The sequence below is a fragment of the Neomonachus schauinslandi genome, chromosome 2, assembly GCF_002201575.2.
Source record: "Neomonachus schauinslandi chromosome 2, ASM220157v2, whole genome shotgun sequence".
Lineage (NCBI taxonomy): Eukaryota > Metazoa > Chordata > Mammalia > Carnivora > Phocidae > Neomonachus > Neomonachus schauinslandi.
This window is the reverse complement of record NC_058404.1, coordinates 1,243,279-1,267,185: the sequence shown is the minus strand read 5'-3', so window position 1 is coordinate 1,267,185 and position 23,907 is coordinate 1,243,279. Positions and strand designations below refer to the sequence as shown.

The window sequence follows — 23,907 nt, the reverse complement described above, 5'->3', positions numbered from 1 at the left end:
ACCCACCTCCCAGACCCCCATCTCTCCGTCCCAGGACCCACCTCCCACCCCAATCTCTCCATCCCAGGACCCACATTCTGCCCCCATCTCTCCATCCCAGGACCCACCTCCCACCCCCATCTCTCCATCTGAGGACCCACCTCCCAGACCCCCATCTCTCCTTCCCAGGACCCAGCTCCCAGACTCCCATCTCTCCGTCCCAGAACCCATCTCCCCCACCCCCACCTCTCTGTCCTAGGACCCACCTCCCAGATCCCCCATCTCTCCATCCCAGAACCCATCTCCCACCTTCCATCTCTCCATCTCAGGACCCACCTCCCCTCAACTCTTTCCATCTCAGGTCCTGAGGATCCCTCTTCTCTGTCTCCCAGGCCCAAAGCATGCTTCCTCAGGGACACCTCTCTCCTTATCACACCCCCATCCAAGGCCTGAAGACATTCTGCTGTCTCTACTTTCAAAATATCCCTAGAGTCTGGCCACTTCCCATCCTACCTTGGTCTGCCCTGCTGGGGGAATCCGCATGATCTGCGTCAGGAAGGTGGATGCTGCATGGCTTGTAGCTGGTCTCCCTGCTCTGCCTTGTGGCCCTTCAGCCTAATTCCAACCTGGGAGCCAGTATCCTGCCAACCGCGACTGTCCCCGACCCAACCTCCGTCAGGCGCCAGTGAGTCCTGTGCTACGGAGGAGGAACCGTGGCCTTCTTGAGCACAATGTTCGTGAGACGCCTGCTGAGTCCCAGTGGCCAGACCCCCACCCTGCACATCTCATCAGGTTCCTCTCTCCCCTGGGGCCCCCCAGGTGAGGTCTGCTCGTGGGGCCTACCTTCAGCAAGCATCCTGCTAGGTTGGTTTAGCCAGGCCCCCCTCAACCCCACGTCTCCTCTTCGTAATTTCCCATCATGACCCCAGCGGCCTCGGGGCTGTGAATGCCCCCTTTTCCCTTTTGTCTTCAGTGTTGAGCCTGACCTCCCCCCACTGCGGTGCCCCACCTGCTGTCCACACACCTTCTATGATGGTCCTGAGTGAAGTCTGCCTTACCGCGCGTAATGTACGTCATGAAAACTTGTCCCTGAATTGGACTATTTCACTCATCTGCTCAAACCACTGGGCTCCGTCTGTCCCTCAGAGTAATATGGCAACAGATGGATGATGACGTAGCTTCAGGGCCTCTGCACCGTGCTCCTTCCCCAGGCCCCTCACCTCCCTCCTCCCCTCCTCCTCCTGGCTGGCTCAGGTCCTGCTGGACCCCACTTCTTCCCCAATTCTGAGGCATGTTCTTGCCTCAGGCCATTTGCTTTCTGTTTCCCTGCCAGGAGCCCCTGTCCGAGAGATCCACACAGCCAGCTCCCCGTCCCCCCAACCATGCTAGTTCAAACTGCAATCCCCCACCGTCCACCCCCACTCCCCTCACAGGCCCGCCAGACCCCCAGCTCTGCTCATGCTTCTCGCTGCACAGATCACCTTCTGTACACGTCACTCATTCATTACAGATCAGCGGTTACGTTTATTGCCTGTCTCCGAGGTTAGAGCGCGAGACCAGCGGGGCTGGGACTTCTGCCTCTTTTGTTCATTATGTATCTAAAGCAGATGGGACAGTGCCTGGCACAGGATAGGAGTGCGATAGCGATCTGTTAACTGAATACATGAATGAACGAATTGCTGCCATCGTTGGAAAAACAATCTTTCTACTGTGCTCAGCGAGCTGAACGGTGTCAGTACCGGCTGGTGCCATCCTGCCACGGCCTGGGGACAGTCTGAATGAAGCAAACACAGAGCAAAGCAGAACGGAGATGCTGGGTTCACAGTGACATTGTCTGGACCTCCGTGGACTCATGCTTTGCAGTGCGTCCAGCCCTGGACATCTGGTTTTATCAGCCAGCACATTCCCTAATTTGCTCAAAACTTTCATGTTCAAAACCAAAGATTCTTGACAACATGCAACCTCTAAGCAGTGGTCTGTCCATAGACGGCTGAAGTTCTAAAGAAAGGCCCAATTTCAGTGATGTATGTTAGCCTTGGTATGTCATTCATTATAAATACCAACATTATCTGATGTTTTCTAGTAAAACAGTATTTTGTTCCTTACGTTGCATGGGGTCACTCAACAAACATTTTTTGAGCATCTAGTACATGTCAGGAACTATGCCGGACATGAAAATTGTCTTCATTCAGTGACTCACTGATTCTTTTGTTCAACAAGTATTTACCGAATGCTTCTGTGTAGCACGCACTGTCCCAGGAGGGAGGAAGGTGGCAGTAAGTGTGACCAGAAAGGGCTTGTAAGGGAGAGACAGACCGTCATCAAACCAGAAGGTAGCAAACAGCGATAATGAGCAAAAAGACGAACCAAATAAGGTTTCATGACATAAAGTGATGAGGTAGCTACTCTAGATTGGGGATTAGGAAAAGTCCCACCGAACAGGTGCTATGTCAGAGGAGAGCTCAGTACAAGTCAGTTCTACAAAGAGGAGAGGAGTCACCTAAACAAAGGAAACACCAGGTCCGCACACTCGAAGCTGGGCCAGAGTCCTGCATGTTTGCAGGAATTAAAGGCCAGAGTGGCAGGTAGGCAGGGATCAATAACTCATATCGGCATCAAGTTCAAGGCTCCACTTGGCTCCGGATGTGCTGAGCACCCGTTACAGGGCTTGATCTTTGCAGAGACGGGCCGTGGCCGATCAAGGTCGGGAGCAGGGAGGCCGGCCGGCCGACAGGTACTGCAATGCTCCAACTCAGAGGTAGGACTGGGAAGTGGGCAGACGCAGGGGTGCTCAGGGACTCGCCCTGGCGGGACGCAGGCGGCAGAAGGGCCATCCTGACTTTTTCTTGTTTTTCGTACAATTGTCTTTGTGGCTTTGTTTTGGGCACTTATTCCTTGGTTTTGTTACACAGCAGAGAATGGGACCTGTATATTTCTATCTCTTGGAAATTCTTGAGTTCAAAAATGAATACTTAAGGTTTTTAACCTTTTCCTTGGCACTAGTTTTAGACCTACAAAAAAAGCTCCAAAAACATTGCAGAGTGTTACAATACACCCTTCACCAGGGTTCTTTAACGTTAGCATCTTGCATCATCGTAGTGCAATTAGAGATACAGGACATTACTGGTAGTACAATACCCTTAGCCAAACTGCTGACCTCCTCAGAATTTTACGTTTTCCCACTGATGATCTTTTTAGGGTCCAGAATTCCAATGTTGCATTTGATTGTCCCGGCCCCTGATCGCCTCCAACCTGTGACAATTCCCCCACCTTCCCTTGCCTTGCACGACCTGGATGCTTTGGAACACCACTTGTCACTTGTTTCGTTGGGGACGCCCGGGCGGCTCAGTCGGTAAGTGGCTGACCCTTGGTTTTGGCTCAGGTCATGATCTCAGGGTCCCGGGATCGAGTCCCGCATCAGACTCTCTGCTCAGCAGGGAGTCCACTTCTCCCTCTCCCTCTGCCCCTCCGCATATTCATTCTCTCTCATGCACACTCTCTCTGTGTCTCAAATAAATAAATAAAATCTTTTTAAAAAATGTCCCTTCCTTGGCTGTGCGACTAACTGGAGGTAATGCATTTTGGGTAAGAATTCCACAGAAGTGATGTTGAGTGCCTGGTGTCACCGTGTCTTGGAGGGTGGGTGTTAGGGTGCTGGGTTTCTCCTCAGTGGAGTGTCGATTGTCGCTCCTGGGAATATGCTGCTTCTCAGCATGATTTGCTCACCTGCTTGCAACTCTTGTTGCATTCATGAATACAGCAGGGCTGGCCTCGTAGTGATTTTCTGTCCCCATTCCTTCCAGCCCAAGTATTTTACTACAAGGTAGAACTATCCTGCTTCCCCAGTGGACTATTTTGTCAATAATGTATTAACGTCAGCATGGACTCAGGAGCTGTGGATTAATCCTGATTTTGTTGCTTGAATAGCCCCAGTCTTGGCCCCTGGGAGCTCCTGCAAGCTGGTGTCTGCGTCTTTTCGACCTGCTCCCATTTCTGAAACCACCCGCTGTTCCATCTGATCTGGTATTCCCTCTGCCCCACACTGGGGTTAGACATTTCTCCAAAGAGCACGGGTTCCTTCATTGGAGACTGGTATTGAGGAATCAAGACCTGGGTGCTCTGTGCTGGGTGCTCTTCTCTACAGGTGGGTCATTGCTTCCGGGCCCTCAGCATGTGGCTGTGTGCACGCCACACCCCACAGGTGTATCCACGTCAGTCCTGGCATCTGGATCTACCTATCTGCTTCTAGGTACGCATTACAAAGTTCGTACCACTCTCTCTGATTCCAGTCAAACACCGTGGGGCCCATTTCAAGTTCTCACCTTCCCTCATTTGTAAGGTCTTCCTCCGACAATGAGACACGTGGGTCTCATCAACCACTATATATTCAGTTATCTGTTGAATCTTAATACTCATCAGCTGTGGTTAGAACTCTAACCCATGTGCCCCTGAGGAACGCATATCCTCAAGTGCGGCCCGGATCTGTAGGATTTCTTTGTCTTTAGCCTCACACATGAAGTCAACATGTTTTATAAAGTCTCTGGCTGGTTCCCTTCTTCCCCTGCCCCCCACCTGGTGCTACAGATCGGGACCACCTAAACATGTGTCCCCAGAGGGGTGTGGGTCCCCATTCACGCTCACTGCCCATTTCTGTTCCTCGTTCTTCCCACCACCTGCTGTGGGTAACCGTCAGCCCTGGACTGTTGGTTTGAGGAGTGGGGTGGCCTCCCGTGTTCTGTGCTGAGAGAGGGGGCCGTGAACACAGCAGATCAGGGACAACCGGAGGGAACCCAGAGTTATTTTGGGGGAAAGTGGAGTTGAGAGGCTTATCAGACATCTCTATGGAACCACACCTAGGCAATTTCCTATCAAGTCTGGAATCCGGGCAGAAGCGAGAGGTCAATAGGAAAATCTGGGAGAATCAGCCCGAAGATGGTATTTGTGGCCATGCACATGGGTAGGGTCATGCAGGAAGATAACAGAGAGAGATCAGAGCAAGAGGTACTGCCAGAGCCCCGGGGTGCTCGGTACTTACAGGTCGAGCGAGAGAAAGGGGTGGAAACACAGACCAGTGATCAGAATGCAGGTCAGCACCGTTCAAGACGGAGGCTTCATTGTGCAGAAGAAGGGGTGGTTATGCAACCGAGAGACATGGCAGCAAATCCTCCAGATCAAGTGGGGAGAGGAGACCTGCAGAGGCTGTGGGCGGCCGTCAGAGTGGGGAGCCCCGGAGCGTGGCTGCTGGCGACCCGGGACCAGGGAGCAGAACCCCCCAAGGAGGGGCCCCGCTGAAGCCAGTGGCAGCCTGACACGGTTTGTCACACACAGCGTCTCGCACCACGCGTGAGACAGGAGCGAGTGGAGACAGTCCTCACGTGAGCAACAACGCAAGCATGTCACCACGTGTCCCGGCCCTGCGTCCCTGCACCTGCCGCCCTAAGCACGCTTTCCGCGGGGCGTCTGGATGGGCTGACCGCGCTCCAGCCTCTCCAGGCTGCCTCCTGTGGACGCCGTGCTCCTCCCAGCCCCGCTGTTCCTTCCCGCGGCATCCACTGCTTCAATCTGACTTACTTCACCTCCTCGCCGCCTCAGCCCCTTCGGCCGGGCTCCTCCAGGGGACCTGCTCCTCCTCGGGCTGCCATGACAGCCTCGCTCCCATCTCCTGGACACCCTCTGTGCACCTCAGCGCCGCTCTCCGCCCCTCCGTGTCCTCTTCCATCTTTCCGGACACTGCTTGGCAGGGAGCTCTCGCTCCGCGTCCCGCCTCTGCGCTGCATGTTCTTGCTGGGCCTGGGCACCCACCCACGTGAATTCATCACACAGCTCTTTTTGTGATAATCCCCCAATACACATCTCCGCCGCGTCCATCAGGACAGGCTACGTAATGTTGCAGCAACAGACCTCCGGAATACTGACTCCAAATAAAACAGGTTTATTTTCACTCACTGCCACATGCCCACCGTGAGCCATCTGGGGACTCTGATCTATGCTGTCCTTTCTCTGGAACTCAGGCTGAAGGAAGTGCCACTACCCAGAAATTGCTGGTCGCCATGGCAGAGGGAAAGAAAGTTCCGGAGGGTCCCAGGTCCATCGAGACGTGACGCACGTCACTTCCACTCGCACTCCTTGGCCATACGTCGATCACATGGCCCCTCCACCCCAGGGCAGGTCGAGTGCAGTCCTCCCCAGCCCAGAAGGCAGAGCATGGCAGGTGCTCAGTGGGCAGCACCAGACCTGGTAGGTCTGGGCCGAGACGGCCGTCTGGCGGCCTCTCTCCTACCTGGTCAGCAGGACTGTGGATGCCGCTCGTCTCCGCCGTTTCAAACTCGACATGCCCAAAGCGAGACTCAGCACGCCTCCTGCCTCTGCCCCGTCCCACCGAAAGCACCTCCAGCCCCGGGGAGCCCCTTCGCCGGCTCCTTCGGGAGACCATGCACACGCACCCCGGCGTCTCCAGCTTCCGACCCTTGCTCTCCTGCCTCCTACCACAGCTGCCACGGCTCGCCTTTCTTGACAGACACTAAATCGTACCCACGCAGTCAAAGCGATCTTTCCAAAATAGAAATCTGCTAGTCTGCCTGAAATTCTTCAGGAACAAAATGGTAAGAAAATTATTTGCCTAACAAACCAGATTTCTGGAACAGAGTTATGATAAAGACAGCACATCACCAAGAGCCCCCCAGCATTACCAGCTGTGACCCCACACAATGGACCCCAGCTGAAATTGCCTTAGAAGCAATTCAGCCCATCAGATACTAAGCACCTGCTGCGTGTCAGGATCACTGAGACACGTCCTCTGCCCTTGAGGGTGAAGTCTGGTGAGTGAGGCAAAGGGAGGCCCGGGTTGTTCCCTGTGATGCTGCCTGTGCCCGGGAACCCGTCCCTATCCGCCGACAGCCACCTGCCTTATGGGTGTTTACCAGCTCGCACAGAGATTAACCATCCCTTCAGCAGAGAAACTGTGTTTCCATAATTTCAACCTCCCGTCATACTTTTTGACTGTTGGCTTTAGAGATTAAGTATTTGATTACCTACCACTCTATAAAGTAAGAGGCATATGGCTATTTAATCACTAAACGTGAGTCCATCCGAAATTAAATAGTGTAAGTGCCGTGGACAAAACCCCAAGTGCTCTGCCAGTCGCTGACGGGGGACGCAACACAAAGCACCAAGCGTCCACCGTGCGTCCACTTGAGGAGGTCGTGACTGAGTCAGGAAGCAGAGGAGAACACAGAAGATGGGCGTAAGAATCGTGGCATTAAACGTGCGGGAAGATGGCACGTGGAAACCCCCACTGTGGGAGCTTCAGTCGTTAGAAGTCACCCCGTGATGACATGGGGCCCCGGGCACCTGGGTGGAGAAGCCCACCGTCCACACCAGAAGGAAGGGGAAGGCTCCCCTGTGGACACCCCCCGGGGTTCTGAGACCCTGGACAGGTGTTTATGAGCAATGCCATGTGATCCAACCTGGTTCTGCCAGCGAGGCCTTTCTTGAGCAGACCGATGAGGGGGACATCAGTGGACACCACGTGATCTGGGGAGGGATGTGCAGGAGAAGGATTTGGGAAGGTAGCAGAGACGTCACATGTGAAGATACGGTCTTCAGGATCCGAGCAGGGATTTTTAGGGAACGCAGTGAGAAGCAGCGGACGAGGGAGAATTCTGTCTGACCAGGACACAGCTGTTGGTGGCTGTAACTGGATGCCAGGGGATGTCTGGACGTAGGCGAGAGCTGGGGCTGAGAAGAATGATTGTCAGCGAGGATACAGTTTGCTTGGTAAATATTTGCAGTGTTCGCAGTAAAACCAGGCCTCCGGTGGGAGAAAGTCAGAGGACCATCTAGGAGGAGGGATGCTGGACTTGGGTCCATTCCCACACCGCCTGCCATCCTCCCTCTGCCCAGCCAGGTCGGGGGGGGGGCTCTCCACGAGCATCCATCGCGTTTGATTGTGTCCTTTTTGGACACGTTCACCTCGTAAGGCCACCTTCTAGTTTGCATTAGAATTATTTATGTAGAGGCAAGAAGCATAAGTGCCAGAATCCACAAACATTCACAGTCGAATATGTGGTCTCCCCTCTGTGGGGGCCTGGGGGGTGTCTCTCCTCTTCCTGAGGAACCAGGATGCTTCTGGGCCATGACATGGGGCCAGAGAGAGGTGGCGGCAGGAGCACTGGTCTGCACCTCCACGTTTGGTCAAGTGATCATATGCCAATACCCCGTAGGTCAAGTAGACACTCAGGGTGTCTGGTTTGAGCCATTTTATCCTTCCTGTTCCCCAAAGAATAGTACAGGATCTGAAGATGCTGTAGGAGTGAGCTGCCGGAGGTGGTGGTGGGAAGAGACGGGGTGTGGGCAGGAAGAGGGGAAACTGAATCATGTCTCTCCTGCTATGCAGGGAAGGAAAGAGAAGACAGCCTCGGATCCTCAGGGAACCAAGAGATGCTCCGGCCAACAGGCCAGCTCTAAGGGAAGTGGCGGACCTTGCTCTCTCCTCCCTCCTTCCCATCCCCATGCCAAAGGGTCGGCATCGGGATGAGTGAAGTGGAGGGCTGTGTGCGAGGATAGACCCTTGGGCTGTCACCTCCCATCCCCTGCAAGCTCCTAGCCTTCACAGAGGGAAGGGAAGGAAAGAGCCCTCAACCAGAGAAGAGGTAGAAGTTTGAAAAGAACCAAGACTGTCTGGGTGGTGTTAAATGCCTTATCTGCAGGGATCAAGGCTATCTTAGTAGCCTTAGCCTTCCCACTGCTACCAGGATGGCCCAGGATGGTTCCAAAGCATGGCAGGGCAAGAAGGTATAAGACATTTCCATATTGAGATCCCAGTGTTTTGAGGATTCTCTAGCTATCCCAAGACTAGATCGTGTATCTTTTGCTCCATCCTTCAATGTCAGGTAAGATAGCTTCTTGGACCGCTTGAGGAACGCGTCAAGGGATGGGTCCCGCCAGTCCCAGGCAGTGCGGAGGTGGGGCTCGGGGAGGTGAGGTGGGACGGACAAGGAGGAGTGTCCATCACCAGGACCCTAGCACAGTAGGGGGGATTTCAGTTCTTAAGTGAAACTGGTAGGATATGAGTCTGGGCAGCCACATTTCTTGCAGAATAATTATAAAGTCAGTTGGTTATAAAATGAACTACTGTGTGGAATATGAATTTTTATTGGTTTTAGGCAAAGTTATCTGTGTTCATAATGAGTCACAATGAGCACCTGCATGAGTTGACTTACACACAAATAATGGGGGGCCAGAGATGAGGCTTCAGTTGAGGGACACAGAGCTCCCGGTATTTGAGGGCAGAATCGCAATGGTCGTCTGGTGAGAAAACAACTGTTACATGTTTGGCCAAAGACTCCAGGATGAAAAAGTAACGCGGGGATTGAAATCACCTTCAGAAACAGTGCTCGACAGTCACCAATCTGGATCAGCACCATTTTATACATGCTTCCTTATCTTGGCTGAGCGGGGGCTGTCTCTGTTACGAGCTGAACTGTGTCCCCTGCCAAGAGTTGTGCTGAGGTCCTAACCCCCAGTACCACAGAGTGTGACCTTCTGTGGAAATGCGGTCATTGTGGATTAGTTAGTGAGGATGAGCTCAGTGGGGTGGGTGCCACTCCAGTATGGATGGTCCTTCCAGCAGAGGAGACACCACGTGAGAAGGAGGCAGAGCCTGGAGTGAGGTGCTTACAAGCCAAGGAGCAGGTGGGGCTGCCAGGAGCCAGAGCTGAGAAGGAAGGAGCATGCCCCAGAGGCTCTGGAGGGGGCACGGCCCTGCCAACCCCTGGATTTTGGCCTTCCAGCCCCTCAGTTTGTGGTGCTGTTAACAGGACCGTAGTGTCTATGTTTGGGCAGCTCTAACAGAACCCCACAGGCTGGAGGCTTATAAACAACACACATTGACTTCTCACTGTTTGCAGAATGGAGGTCCGAGGTCATGCCCAAGACTGGAAATTGCAGATCTGGTGTCTGGATTGGAGCTGGTGTCTAGATGGCCATCCAGCCGTGTCCTCACACGGTGGAAGGGGCGGAGGGGCTCCCGGGAGTTCCTCTATAAGGACACTAATCCATTCCTGGGGGGTCCACCCTTGTGACCTCATCCTTGCCCAAAGGCCCCACCTCCTGACACCATCACCTTGGGGGTTAGGATTCAACATATGAATTTTGGGGACACAAACAGTCCATAGCAGGTGGCCCCTCAGGAAGTAATATAGATGCTGTCCCCCAAATATAAGTGATGATGTTGGAATTGGAAGTGATTTGTGTGATTTGCTTGAAGCTCATTCATTTTGCCTCATCAGGGGCAAAGGGACCCTGGTGATACCAACAGACCCCAAGCACTCCCAACAACGTGCATGTCTACAAGTATTCTTGCTCCACATGCCTCATCTAAAACACACTTCAGAGGCACAAAGTGTGGGGGAACACCACCAGGAATAATTTCACTTTTCTGGCTTTAAAACACACAATTATATTTCCACTCATAGCTGAATGTCTAATAAAGCTGTTGAGCATAAATTTATTACTATGGTAACTTTACAACACAAGTATATTTCGTTTTTAAACTCTATTATTATTGGGAAAACAGTACTTAGGGATTACAAGGGCCTTAGAACACAGTGAAATGGTTTTCAGTATCTTTTCTTATGTCAACACTAATATATGCTTTTGCAAAAAATTTAGAAAATATTTAAATGAAAATAAAATTCAACCACAAATCCACCACCCAGGGATGATCATTATTCATATTTTGGTGCCTTCTTGTATCAGATTTCTATGGCTGTGTGTGATGGTTAATTTTAAGTGACAACTTGTCGAGGCTATGGTGCCCAGACATTTGGTGAAACAGAAGTTTAGATGTGATTAACATCTAAGTCACTAGACTTCGAGTAAAGCAGACCATAATGTGAGTGGGCCTCATCCAATCAGTTGAAGGTCTTGAGAAAAAAGACTGACCTCTTCAAGGAGGAGAAATTCTGCCTCCACACTGTCTTCTTGCTCAGGCTGCAGCATCAGCCCTTCTCTCAATCCCCAGCCTGCCAGTTTGCAGAATTCAGACTTGCTCACCCCCAAAATCACATGAGCCAATTCCTTAAACTCAATCTCTCTCTCTCTCATTACACACACACACACACACACACACACACACACACACACACACCCTATTGGCTGTTTCTCTGGAGAATCTAGCTAATACACTGTGTAACAGGTTATTACAAATGTAGAGGATTAAGGCGACACTCACGTCTTAGCTCACACTAGAACTGCAGGTCAAGCCCGGCATGTGTGACTGGATCCTCTGTTCACAGGATCACAGACTGACATCCTGGCACCAGACAGCCTGAGGTCTCATCTGTACACTTATTCAGGTTGTTGGCAAAACTCAGTTCCTTGTGCTTGTACAAAGGGGGTCCCCTTTCCTTCCTGGATGTTGGCCAGAGTCTTTCAGCTCCAAGAGGCCTCCTGGAGCCCTTTCCATGTGGATCCCCCATCTTTGAGCCATGAATGGCTTGTCCAGTCTTTCTCCTGCATCAAATTTCTGGCTTCCCTTCCTGCCAACTCCAGACAAAACTGCTCTTCACAAGCTCATATGATGAAGTCCAGCCCCTGGGATAATGTCCATTTGCCACATTAAGTCACATGCCTGAGAGGGATACGTCATGATAAAGCACTGATCCCACCCACATCACCTTAGAAGATGGTCATCTTAGGCTTCTGCCCACCACAAAATCTTTGCTATGAATATTCCAATGTTGGGGTCTCATGGGGTACAGAAATCTTGTAAATACTGTAACCATTTTGTTATACAATGAAAAACTCTTTGTAAACATTTTTTTATTATTGACAAATAAGTGAATACATCATTTTGTATGTTGACGGATGTTTACTGTTTCTAATTAGTTCTTTACTACAAATAATAACAAAGAATTAGAATTTCTTCTAGGACTTTTTTTAAATTAAATCTTTTATTGAAAGTTGACTATTTCCTTAGGATCCCATAAATGGAATTAATATAAAGGTTTTTGATATACATTGCCAAATTTCTCAGTGAAAAAGATTTTAAAAACATTTTCATCCTAATGAGAATAATTATTTCAAAAGCAATTTATTTCATCAAAACCTCACTTTTTTAACTCTGTGAAAATTATTTCTGTAACTATAAATTATTTAGATTTAGGTGCCTAGTTAATGCCCTGGCAATATTTACATTTATTTATTTGATAATTATCTTATTTATATACTCAGTCCTTAATACACACCTATTCACTGGATGAATAAATGAATGAATTCATATGTTATGTATGACACATCAAAGAAGACAATGAATTCCATAGAATAAATTCTCTTTACTACATTTGGGAGAAGCACATGTAGAAAGACTCACTGCTGCTTCAAGTTCAGTGTTCAAGTTTCATGTTATTTAATTTTGCCCCCAAACCATACAGATTTGCCTCTGCTCTATTCTCTTCATTCAGCGTGTTCTCTGGAAACAGCCTTTCAACAGCTGATGGATTCTGACTCATTAACAGAAACCCTCTCTGACTTGTTATAGGAGTACTGGGGATATTTATGAGCTGCTAGATATTTTGAAGTCTACAAAAGTGAAGAGAGTGATTTGTGTTCAGAGAACGACACTTTCAACACCCTTTACTGTTCGAAGGTGAACAATTCTCTGTCCATTACGCTGTCAGAGCTCTGTCACAAGCTGTGAGGAGAACTAAGAGAACGCTTCAGTTTCTGAGCAGGAAGGCACATGTCAGGGTTAGACGAACAGCAGAAAAGTGCACAAAAATAGCTCATGGGTAGACTAAAGAGTGATTAAGTGCATTTTGCAGCTTTGAGAGTTAGTGAGAATGACTTGACTTCTGGGGAAATTGGGAGCTCATTTAATCAGAACTGGGAAAAAATGGGGAAAAAAGGAAAAATGATATTTTATGTATATCTCTAAATCTAGTTCCCTGCCAAAAGGGCTAAAAAGGAAATGTGACCAATATTAAAGAACATCACACATTACAGAAGTCTAAAAAAGTAATTAAAAGGAAGAAAAATAATTAATAGTGGCTCTATTTATCCTAGAAAGTGTGTCTTTCCTTCAGTTAACTCATTCAATCCTGATCAAAGTGGAGATCAGAACAAAACTGCAGAATATCTACAAAGTAGTAAGGATGAAAGCATCACATCTCATCAAATGAGATGCAGCAAAAGATACACTCTTAGGAACATTCATAGTCTAAACTCTCACTAAATAGGCAATCAGCTGACAAATGGGGGAAATAACAAAATGGATCTAAGGAAATAAAAAGGAAAAAATTAACAAAAGCATAAACTAATGAATTAGAAAACAGGAAAACAACAGAAAATTGATAAACCAATGCAAGAGCTGATTGCACAATCTGGCTCTTACAACGTTCTCAAGCCACATCCCAGATGCCCATCTTCCTTTCTCAAGATGACCCCAATGCTGGTGGACTGTTATGTCCCCAACGAGCCAATCTGTAAGAACATCCTAAGACCCTTATGTCCTGAAGTTCAATGGTTTCTAGAGATGCATGGATTTGCAATGGATTTCTGCAAAGGGACCAGTATTTAGGATAAGGCTATCCTAATTGCCCTAATTGGGCAATAGGACAGTCTCAACAGAATGCTTACCCCTCAGGCCTGTACAGAGGTAGAGAGTTAAACTATTCATGGATTAAGGGTACAAACAAACCCATTAATAAAAGTAATTTGGAGTTACCACCATGCTAGTCATATTCTTCTTAGCCATACTGACAAGGATAAAGATTCAGAGGCAGACATATCCCAAGAGAGTTCCCCTATGATGCTATCCTGGCAATAAGCAGGGTTGGTCGCTGTACAACCACAGAGAAATATCTTCTTTGCAACATTATATGCAGTAATGAAAACTTAGAGGCAATCCCCCAACAATAAAGTAATAGATAATAAATTATAGCCCATCTATTCACTGACATCCAGGCAAGCACAAAAACGATGTGTTCAGTCAATAGGTGTGCCATGGAAGGAGGCATGTGATTGCTGTGTAGGCAGGATTTTGATCCCCATGATCTTCGACCTGGGGTGTTACATGTGGGAATGTGCTATTCTACATGAAAGAGGGAGATCAGGGTGCAGATGGGATTGAGGCAGGTGGTCACCTGACCCAGAGATGGGGAGAGCACCCTGGATTATCCAGGCAGGCCCACTGTTACCATATGAACTCTTCAAAGCAGAGAAAGGCAGAGGGAGTCAGAGATACAATGGCCGAGATGAGGCAGGAGAGGTTGGAGAAGTAGAAGGGACCCCCTGCCACACCTGGTTTTGAAGACACAGGCAGGGGCCATGAGCCGACCCATGTGTGTCGTGGCCTCCAGGGACTCAGCTGACAGCCAGCAAATATGGAGGCCTTAGTTCTAAGGCTGTGACAAGGAGACGGACCCCCTACCCAGTGCTCTCAGAAAGGAACGCAGCTGTGCTGACCCCTGAGGGTTAGCCCAGTAAGACCCATGTTAGGCTTTTGACCCATAGGGCTTTCAGATGATAAATCTGTCTTATTTTAAGCTACTAAACTTGTGGTAGTTTCTTATGATAGCAATAAAAAAACTAAAGAATAGTGGAGAGAAAAAAGGAAAGGACATTACAGTAATATGCACAGTGTGATCTCATTTTTGTTTTCAGAGTAGGTACATGCATACATTTATGTGCATACAAAAATGTCTAGACAGTGCAAAATTGTCAGCAATGGCTACTCCTGGAGACATGGGAATGTGAGAGATAAAATGATGTTCTACTTCATATAATTCTGTGTTGTGTTAGCTTTTTACCATGAGCATAAATAATTTTTCAAGTTAAAAAAATCAATTTAATAATTAATTTAATTAACAGACTGATGGTGTATCTGAGGCTGGCCCCAATACTGTGCAGACGCCACTCTTGGCTGGGTTGTGAGGGCTCAGTGTTACGGCTTCCCAAGACACAGGTCACTGGGAGAACTTCTCGCTGCACAGGACCAGCCAGACCCACATTCCTTGTCTGCATGTGCAATGGCATGGTTGGTTAAACAAAATCACATGTTCTGTAGACTATGGATTTAAACAGGTGGTTCCCCATAAAAGGGCTGGACAGGCACTGTGCTTAGCCCTGGGGGCTGATGGCCCAAACGAGTGTTAATGAGCAAAAGAAGGCAAAGTCTTAGCAACAGGACTGGTCACTGTAGGCTAAAAACCAGCTCTCGAAGTAAAACACTAGAAATATAGAAAAAGCGGACAGAATAAACAAATCACGAAATTTTAAAAGAGGAATTTTTCATTTGCCTTTCTTTCTCACTTAGTTTTTGATTTGACTTTAAAAACATCAAAACAACAGGGAAAGAACCAGAGTGAGACTGGAGTCAGTGTGCGTACTGAAAACACAAGAGATGAAATCAGGTAGAAGGCCGGGATTTACTAGACTGACATGATGGATGAGGATGTGTGAGGGCCGGTCCTCACACTGTCCGTGAAAGGAGGAAAGAGAAACAGGCAGCAAAGTTGAGCGCACCCACCCTCCTCTGCGGACAGTGGGCAGGCGCCCCTCTTGGCTGAGGACCTGGGGGTCCCGAGCCAGGTGCCACTCCTACCGTCAGCCCCTACCTTCCACTCTGACAGCGCCCTCTGGTGAGAGACCCTGTCAGCCGCCAGGGAGTCAGGAGACGGGACTCCCACTGATACGGAGGGCTCCCCCTGGTCTCCTCTGCCGAGTGAAAGATTCGCAGGTTGCCCGCCCATAGGTGGCAGTGGAAACCGCGATAGAGCGAGCCTTCTCCACGGGAGCATACGGTATCCTATTAATTGAAGAGCTGCACATTTAAGGTGTGTGATATTTTCAAGGAGGCTGGCATCTGGTCCTTTTCCTGGACTAATATAAAAGAGTGTAAGGAATAGGGTGGATGTGAGTCAGTTTTACACACTTTTTTTTACTTGATGATCTTCATTTTTAGAATCTTTACAAATGATGCATTGACTGGTGCCTTTAATAACAGTTCCTTAATCCGGTTGATTAGCAATGATTCCTGAGAAGTCATTCACAAGAAGTTAGTTTTGCTCATTCGTCCTGTGTGTATGGAGCACGTATAATGTGCTAGACAGTGAAGATAAATGCCGATGACAAATAACACATCGCTTGCCCTCAGAGAGTATACAGGTGATTGGGGGAAGCAGACAAGTGTGTGGTAGCAGTACGCACAGGGTGCTAAGGGAGCACTCTGCAGGGGCACCTGATCCAGGGAGACTCCCAGGAGGAGGTGGTTCCGAGCTCAGCACGGAAGGATGAGTGAGAGCACGGGAGTGTTGGGGACGGTGGTGCATTTGGAAGTGGTAGTTGTTCAGTAGGGCTGGAATGTAGACCTCAATGTTCCGGAACGGTGAGAAATAAGGCTTCACAGGTTGTTGGGGCCAGATCATGAAGAATCTGCCATGGGGCTCGGCTAAGATAACTGGGTGCAGGGATGGTCAGAGCTAGAAAGCTGTGGGGAAGATCGGCATGGGGTCATCAGGAGATTTTTGAGCCCAAATCCGAAATGGAGTCCCAGTGTCAGGAAACATCAAAAAGCCAAGATAGATGGTGCCAGAAGTGAGGAAAGTAGCTTTGAGGGATCCCCAGTCACCCTTCCAGATGGGTTCTGAATATTCTGAACACCTTGTGATTTCTTCCACAGGATTCTCAGGGTGACTCCACTATGTCTCAAAAGTAGACCTGATTCCTCCCTAGTAGCCGAGAAGTTTGACCATTTCTCATGGACCAGTGGATTCCAGGACTTTCTCAGAACAGTTTTCCAGTTTACCCAAATGACTAGGCTAGTCTGTGTTTGGAGAAAAGGCTAGCTCCCTTCTCCTAGGGCAGGCTGATGAGCCAGAAAGGACATCTCAGCCCATCTTCCAAGGCAGGTCACCCGGTAGGCAGGGTTCTCTCTCTCTTTTTTTTTTAAGATTTTATTTATTTGTGAGAGAGAGAATGAGAGACAGAGAGCATGAGAGGGAGGAGGGGCAGAGGGAGAAGCAGACTCCCTGCCGAGCAGGGAGCCCGATGCGGTACTTGATCCCGGGACTCCAGGATCATGACCTGAGCTGAAGGCAGATGCTTAACCAACTGAGCCACCCAGGCACCCAGCAGGGCTCTCTTCTGGTCCTCTTCTGGATCGCCTCCCCTGACCAGCAGCCAAGCAGGAGGGAGCAGGTGCTGGGAGCATAGTTTCTCGTGTTTACCCTTCTTGACACTTTCAGAGATTCTTCCGCCTGTGATTTAGTGTCTCTCACTATCTTTGGGGCATTCTCAGGCATCGTGTCTGGGACCGATCCTTCGGTCCTGCTCCCCCTCCTCGGTTGCTCCTGGGGTTCTCGTTATGTGTGTGCCAGAGTGTCAGGCATTTTCCCCACAGCTCCTGCATGTTCTTTTCCACTTTCGTTCCCACTCTTCATTTCTTTGAGTTTGTTTGGTAACTTCTGCGGACCTACCTTCAAGTTGGCGGATGTGTTACTCAGTTGCGTTGAGTCTACTGATGAGCTCATCAGCAAGGTGCCTCATTTCTTTTCTTTTTTTTTTTTTTTTAAAGATTTATTTATTTTTATTTGAGAGAGAGAATGAGAGAGAGCGAGTACATGAGAAGGGGGAGGGTCAGAGGGAGAAGCAGACTCCCTGCCGAGCAGGGAGCCCGATGCGGGACTCGATCCAGGGACTCCAGGATCATGACCTGAGCCGAAGGCAGTCGCTTAACCAACTGAGCCACCCAGGCGCCCCAGGTGCCTCATTTCTGACATGATTTCTATCTGCAGTATGTCTGTCTGCCTTTCTTCCACTTTTCATCTCTCTGCTGATCCCCCATTTATGGGTGCACGTAGTCCACTTTCCCACCAGGCCTCTTGCTATGTTAGTCAGACATTTGGAGGGTCTCTGATAGCTTCGTTGACCCTGTCCTCACAGTTCTCTGGGTTGCTCTGTCTCTCGAGAGTGGGTTTTACTTCCTTTTACTCTGAATTCAGCTGGAACGCTGGTCATCACGTGCAGAACGGCAGAGGCCGAGGTAGGTAGCATTCGAGCTTGGAGCGGACACACTTTGTGTTCTGCTGGCTGAGATCCCACCACAGCTGCCTATGGCATGGGGTGCTGGCTCAGTCCACCAATATAATTCTTAGATCTCATACCCATCTGAGCTTATCTTTACATGTGAAGTTGTTGAAATAAGTCCTCCTTCCTCTCTAAATTTAAAATGCCGCCTTCCTGGGAGATGACTCAGAGAGGGTCAGAATTATTAGAGCTTTGACTTCTCAATTCAACTAACCAGACCAAAAAAAAAAAAAGAAAGAAAGAAAGTAAAAGAAACAAAACCCTGAAGGCCCCCAAATGAAATCAGTTGGTCTATCTTTCCTAATAATCAAAAATGAATTCTGCAAATCCAGTATCTCTAGTACAAATACACAAGCTTATTTAAAAACCCAGCAAATCGGATTCAGAAATCACTTGAAACTTACCTTTCATGTGTAATAATTTCAGCTGGTGTCCGCATGTGGACAGGGTCTGTCCCAGGCGCGGAGTCTGGCTGTCCTGATGAGTTTGCACAACCACCAAGCACTTTGTGCTGGAAGGCACCGTGACATGTGCGCACGATTTTGGCTGATGGTTTGTGTTGCATTCTTCTTCTGAGAGTGAAGCCTTTCCCTTACTTGCTATGCTCCTATTCTCGAGAACACAGTGAGGTGAAGGTAGGAGTCCTTATGTGTACAAAAAGGACGTATATTCAATTATTAATGAGAGGATGGGTTTTTTCCTTGGTTAACAGCAGAAAGGCAAGATTGTGTTCAACAGAAGCACCGTTGCAAGAGGTCAAGCATTTTGAAGGAGAAAATCTGCAGCCTTTACAGAAGGGATTTTATATTTGATGGCTTAAAAGGACTGATAACAGCCAATTAGAGATCCAATTTTCTCCTAGGTCTTTAGCCACACAGATGGAAAAAGAGGTGCTGGTACAGTTCATTTTCTATGAGCATTTATTGTGACAGGGGAGGTGCGTACAATTCCTGAGGTTTTAGTGCGCCAATGTGATAATTCAGAGATAAGAACATAAATCCCTACCTGTCACATTGGAACTAAAGTATAATTACTAGGTTCGTGTTGCTGTTTTATTTGCATTCTTAAATACTGCTGCTAGGAGTTGTCTGTGCATACCAGTGGAACACAAAACCCAGAGGGGGTCAGCAAACGTGAATTCTTATTTTTAGCACCTGAATCAGCCTGTCACCTGGAAACGTCTGTCAGTCAGCCCCTCCTGATGAGGTTCTGAGGTGCAGAAGAGGAAAACACTAAGGGTGCTGTGAGATCGCATGACTTCAATTATATTTTAAATACAACTTAAGAACTACCAGTTTTGTTTCAGAGTCTTTGGGTACAGAATAAACTCTAGAATAATGATGGTCTATTTGTTGTAGTCTGCCACAAATGTCAGATTAAGTTGATTCCAATGATCCGCACACCTTCTTGCAGCAGTGGTGAGCGTCCCTAGTGCTAAGCGACCACAGGTGGAAGGACCACAGGCAGCAGGGACAGGGGGTGAGGTGACGGGCAGGTGCATTGGACAGCTATCTGTCTGTTCTGCAGAACCTGGTCTGCTGACCCCCTCTCAGGTCTCCATGGGCTCCTTTGACCTCATGGTGATATTATAATAAAGTACTCCTTCCTTTTCCTGTAATGCCCGCTACTCTCCGCGGGCACGCTCCTGCCATCCTCAGGCAAACACCCTCACTTCGGGCATGGGGTTAGAATCACTACTTTCATTTCAAACCTGTGGTCACTTCTGTGACGTTCTGCACCTCAATTCTCTGAGTTGGGGTTCTGTTGCATAATATGGGCACAGTTATAACTTGCCTCAGTAAATAGCTGAGCTTCTGTGATGTCCTTTAAGATGGAAATGAATGAGATCACATGGAAATGTATAAAATTCTAAACCAATGTAAAATGTGCTTAGACGCTGATAGGCAAGGATAATAACAACTTAGTGGATGTCTCTCCCAGTCACATCACTGGTATTTTCGATATGTTAACCCCAGAGAGTGACTTCTGGGAGATCCATGCACCTGGCAGATCAGCAGCGGGCCCCTGGTGGGCTCGGCCCCGGGTGGACACCTCCTGGGGCACTGCTGTCCCCGTTCTATTTTCTCCAGGGCATGGTCAGGATTTGGGGGAAAGAATAATTTGCATGCTTACAGACAGAACTCAGTGCCCTGATACTTGCTGGAGGGATGAACAGAGGGACAGGTTATGGGGGAAAGGGAGGAACGGCCCAACTGCGGGTCATGCGTGTGGACGGAGCGGATGGCCCGTGGAGGCCACGAGTGGAGGTGGGGCTGCTCTGGACTAGGACCAGTGGCACCACTGATTATTCATTCCCCCAAATTTCACCGGCACTCTGGAACCATCGGTGTGCAAACGCCCCACTTGACTCCCGCACACGGACGGCCAGTATCTGCATTACCAAGTCAAGCGGCCTTGGTGTCTTCATCACTCTGGGGCTTGGGAGGGAACTCCGGCTGTCCTGGGTGACGGACGGTGTGGGTCCCTCAGACGTAAACTCCTAACGCCACCTTGTGAGTACTGCCCCTGGGGCTCCTGGTGCACGGCCCCAGGGGAGTCCGGCTGAGGAGGGAGGGCAGGGTCTCCGCCCACCGTGGGGGGATGTGAGCTCACTGCCGGAGGACAGCTCAAGGATGGGTACAGGGGATGCCGCGGAGTGCTCCTCATGCGGGCTGGCGGGAGGGGTGGGGGGGGACTGGGTAACACAAGGATCAAGTTCCTGACTCTGAAACTACCGGATCCCTGCTCACCATTAAAACACGCTTGTTTGTTTGCTTGTTTTCTTTTGCATGGTTTGCTTTAAATGTACACAATCAAGGTGGGAATCACAAACTTTCAAAATGTCAGCTCACGTCAGTGGCCATGCGCCCAGGGCTCCCGAGCCCCCAGAGCTGCGGAGACTGCCTGGGTGAGGCTGTCCTCGGGGGTACGGTCATTCCTAGTGCAACCGTGTGACTTTGCGCCCGGGGGGAGGCCCGCCGCCTGCCTGCTGGGGTGGCGGCTAGGCTGGCATCCGGGCTGTCCCCCTTCTGAAGTCCCACAGGACAGCGTTCGGGTAACACGGGCGACTGCTGGCTCGCGCGCCTCCCGTCCCTGACGTCCCTCCCGCACAGCAGCGCCGTCTCCATCGCGGCTCTGTTCCCAGGGGTCCCTGGAGAGCCCGACTGTCTCCGCGTCAGGCAGAGCAGAGACACGCGTGCAGTGACCAGACCGCGGCGGGTGCCCCCGCCCCACGTCCTGTGCGGCATCCCCAACGCGGTCGCCGTGGAATTTAACTGCACCAGGCAACAAAGACACAGTTCGCGTTGGTGAAGAGTAAGCGCGGGCTGCCATTTAAAGTCTGTACCGTGCGTCCTGCACGCCGCGGGTAACGACTAACTGGAGGTATTGGGAGAAGTCACGTGGCTTTGCTCGTCACCCTGCGCACCGGGCACGGGAGGGGTGACACAGGGATCCCACCTCGGTCTGGGGCCCCCTGCCCCTGCTCACGGGTTGTGGTGAAGAACTCTGTGAGGCAGCGGCAAGGCGCCAAGACGCGGATCCCGGGGGGGCGGAAGCTTCACGTGGGTCAGCGGCCACTTGCGAGGCGCGAGGCCGGAGAGCTCTCGCATGCAGCGGACCCCTGAACAGCACCGGGGTGCACGGCGTGGGCTCACTTCCGTGTGGGTTGTTTCCCATAAATACAGTGCGGTACCGCGAATGCATTTTCTCTGCCCTAAAACCCTGTGTCGTCCATGGGTCAACCCTACACCCACGCTGAGCTGGTGGGACCAGATACACATAGCAATGCGGGTGTTAAGAGCCCTGTTTTCAGGTTCATATTAATAGCCTATTTCCCAAATGGTTGTCCCTGCTCGTACTTCGGAAAGTAGTCAAATTTATCAGCAACCTCTCTTCAGACAACATTACAAAGCCCATGCTTTTGTACTGGTAAAACTAATCCATGCCGTCCCCCTGCCCTGCAAAAGTCCTATTGCCCACGAAAGTTTAGTGAACAAGACACTCCCTATAATGATTTCCACACATGCACACACATTCCCACAAATATGCTCCTGGCAGAACCCACTGCCTTACTGCGGACCACACCGGCTACGCTAGTGGATTTAAGATGAGCTGACGGGGAAACCACCCAAGGAAATAACCAAAGGTCTGTTTTTTCTAAAGGTCTTGAAAACTGATGGCCACAAATGTAATTTTTGCAACTCAGGCCCTGAGGGCGGCCATGACGGACCCGGGTCTGGACAGGGAAGACAGGAAGCCGCTCTTACGTTTGGAGGTCTGCCAGTGGCCTGGGTCCGATGGGCTTGAGCAGGGGCTCCGGCCGCATGGCCGCCGTCGGGGACGTCTTGGGGCTGGAGTCAGACTCTGCGCTCTCCTCGTCGCCCATGGCTTTGATGTAGCTCCCGCTTCGCATTCTCCTGCAGGGGATCTCCTCGTCCTTGGCACCCGTGGGGTACCCTGCCCACTCGTCTTGAGGCACCTAGGGGAGAACAGACACACGCATGCATCAGGCATCACCGAGAAGCCCGGGGCTCTTCAGGAAGACAGACACTCTGTGGTTCCTGGAAGACACGCTCCTTACGGCCGTTTAACATTTGAAGTGAGGAGCGTTAAGATGGAGGCTTGCTGGCGCTGTCATTCAAATCCTAAAAGGACATTCATGTCCAATTATTGTTTTTCCCCATTATAAAAGTGATAGATAAACATGGAGAAAGTGATAAAATGTGAGGAATGTCGGAGGAAAAAAACCACTTGTAATCTCAGCACCTAGAAAACAACACTGCTTACGTTTTAGATTTATTTCCTTCTGGTATAAAAGTTAATTAAAATGGTCCTTGAGAAGACTGGGGGTGCGGAGAAGAGTTCTCGGGGATGGGGGATAGGATAGCAGCAGGAGAAGGGGACAGCAGAAGGGAGGACGGGGCTGTGTCCCGGGGCTTCACCCCTGGGGCGGCGGGTACAGGAGCGGGGGAGGCTGGAGGTCGAGGGGTGTCCAGGGCAGAAGCCTTGCGCTCCATCGCAGACCCAACAGGCCACATGCTGCTGTGCCCAGCAGGCCCCACACGCACCGAGGTGCAGGCTCTGGGTCAGGTTCCCAGCCTGAGGGCGGCTGGGCCCTCAGACCAGGAAGCAGGGCGGCACCTTGGTATTTGCCCACCACACCCAGAACCCGAGCTCCTCACTCGACAACTAGCAAAAGTCACGGGGCTAGCACAGAGCCTGCTGCCCCAGCGTTCCCGCTCCGTGCCGCCCAGGGTCGGGCGTTCCTCAGCTTTGCACGGCCCCTGGGAGGCTCGGGAGGACCTCAACCCCTTCGGTCAAAGTCACATTTACAAAAGCAGAACCGCAGAGCGGGCGGCATCCGGGGTGGAGAGCCCACCAGGTGCGTGGCCCCGGCCACCCCCAGCGCCGAGGCGAAGGGCCCACACGACACGTTCCTCGCGCTGCAGGTGGAGGAGAAAGAAAAGGACAGAATCCCGCATTGAAAACGTCTTCAGGGTTGGCCCGCTCCTGCTGCAGGGTGTTTGGATGCTTGCGCAGATTCTGTAGAGCACCCCACGGGACTCCTCCGTCCTTCACTTGGTCAGGCGCCCCGCCAGGTTCCACACGCCGTCTGCACCTTTCACTCCTCTCCTTCAGGCACGTGACCGTAGCAGGGCCCTGGCAGACGGACGTCATCCACGTGGTGGCCCGGCACCTCTGCGGTCCTTGTGAACTCTGCCCTTCCAGCCAAGACACACGTGGGGTGCGGCAGGCACGGGCGTCTACGCCCTCGGAAGCCCTGCAGCCCCAGTGGGGCTGGCGTGCATGGATCCTGTCTACACTCTCCCGAGCGGGTCC

The 23,907-nt window shown here is 50.5% G+C and overlaps 1 protein-coding gene across 1 annotated transcript in view; it reads right to left on the bottom strand.

Moving 5' to 3' along the window:
• The window catches only part of DLGAP2 (DLG associated protein 2), a 184,001-nt gene that overhangs the window by 84,811 nt on the left and 75,283 nt on the right, over nt 1-23,907 (bottom strand). Inside the window, exon 4 of the mRNA XM_021694152.1 lies at nt 22,335-22,546. Coding sequence (XP_021549827.1) covers nt 22,335-22,546 — 212 coding nt within the window. The remainder of the gene's footprint in view (nt 1-22,334; nt 22,547-23,907) is intronic.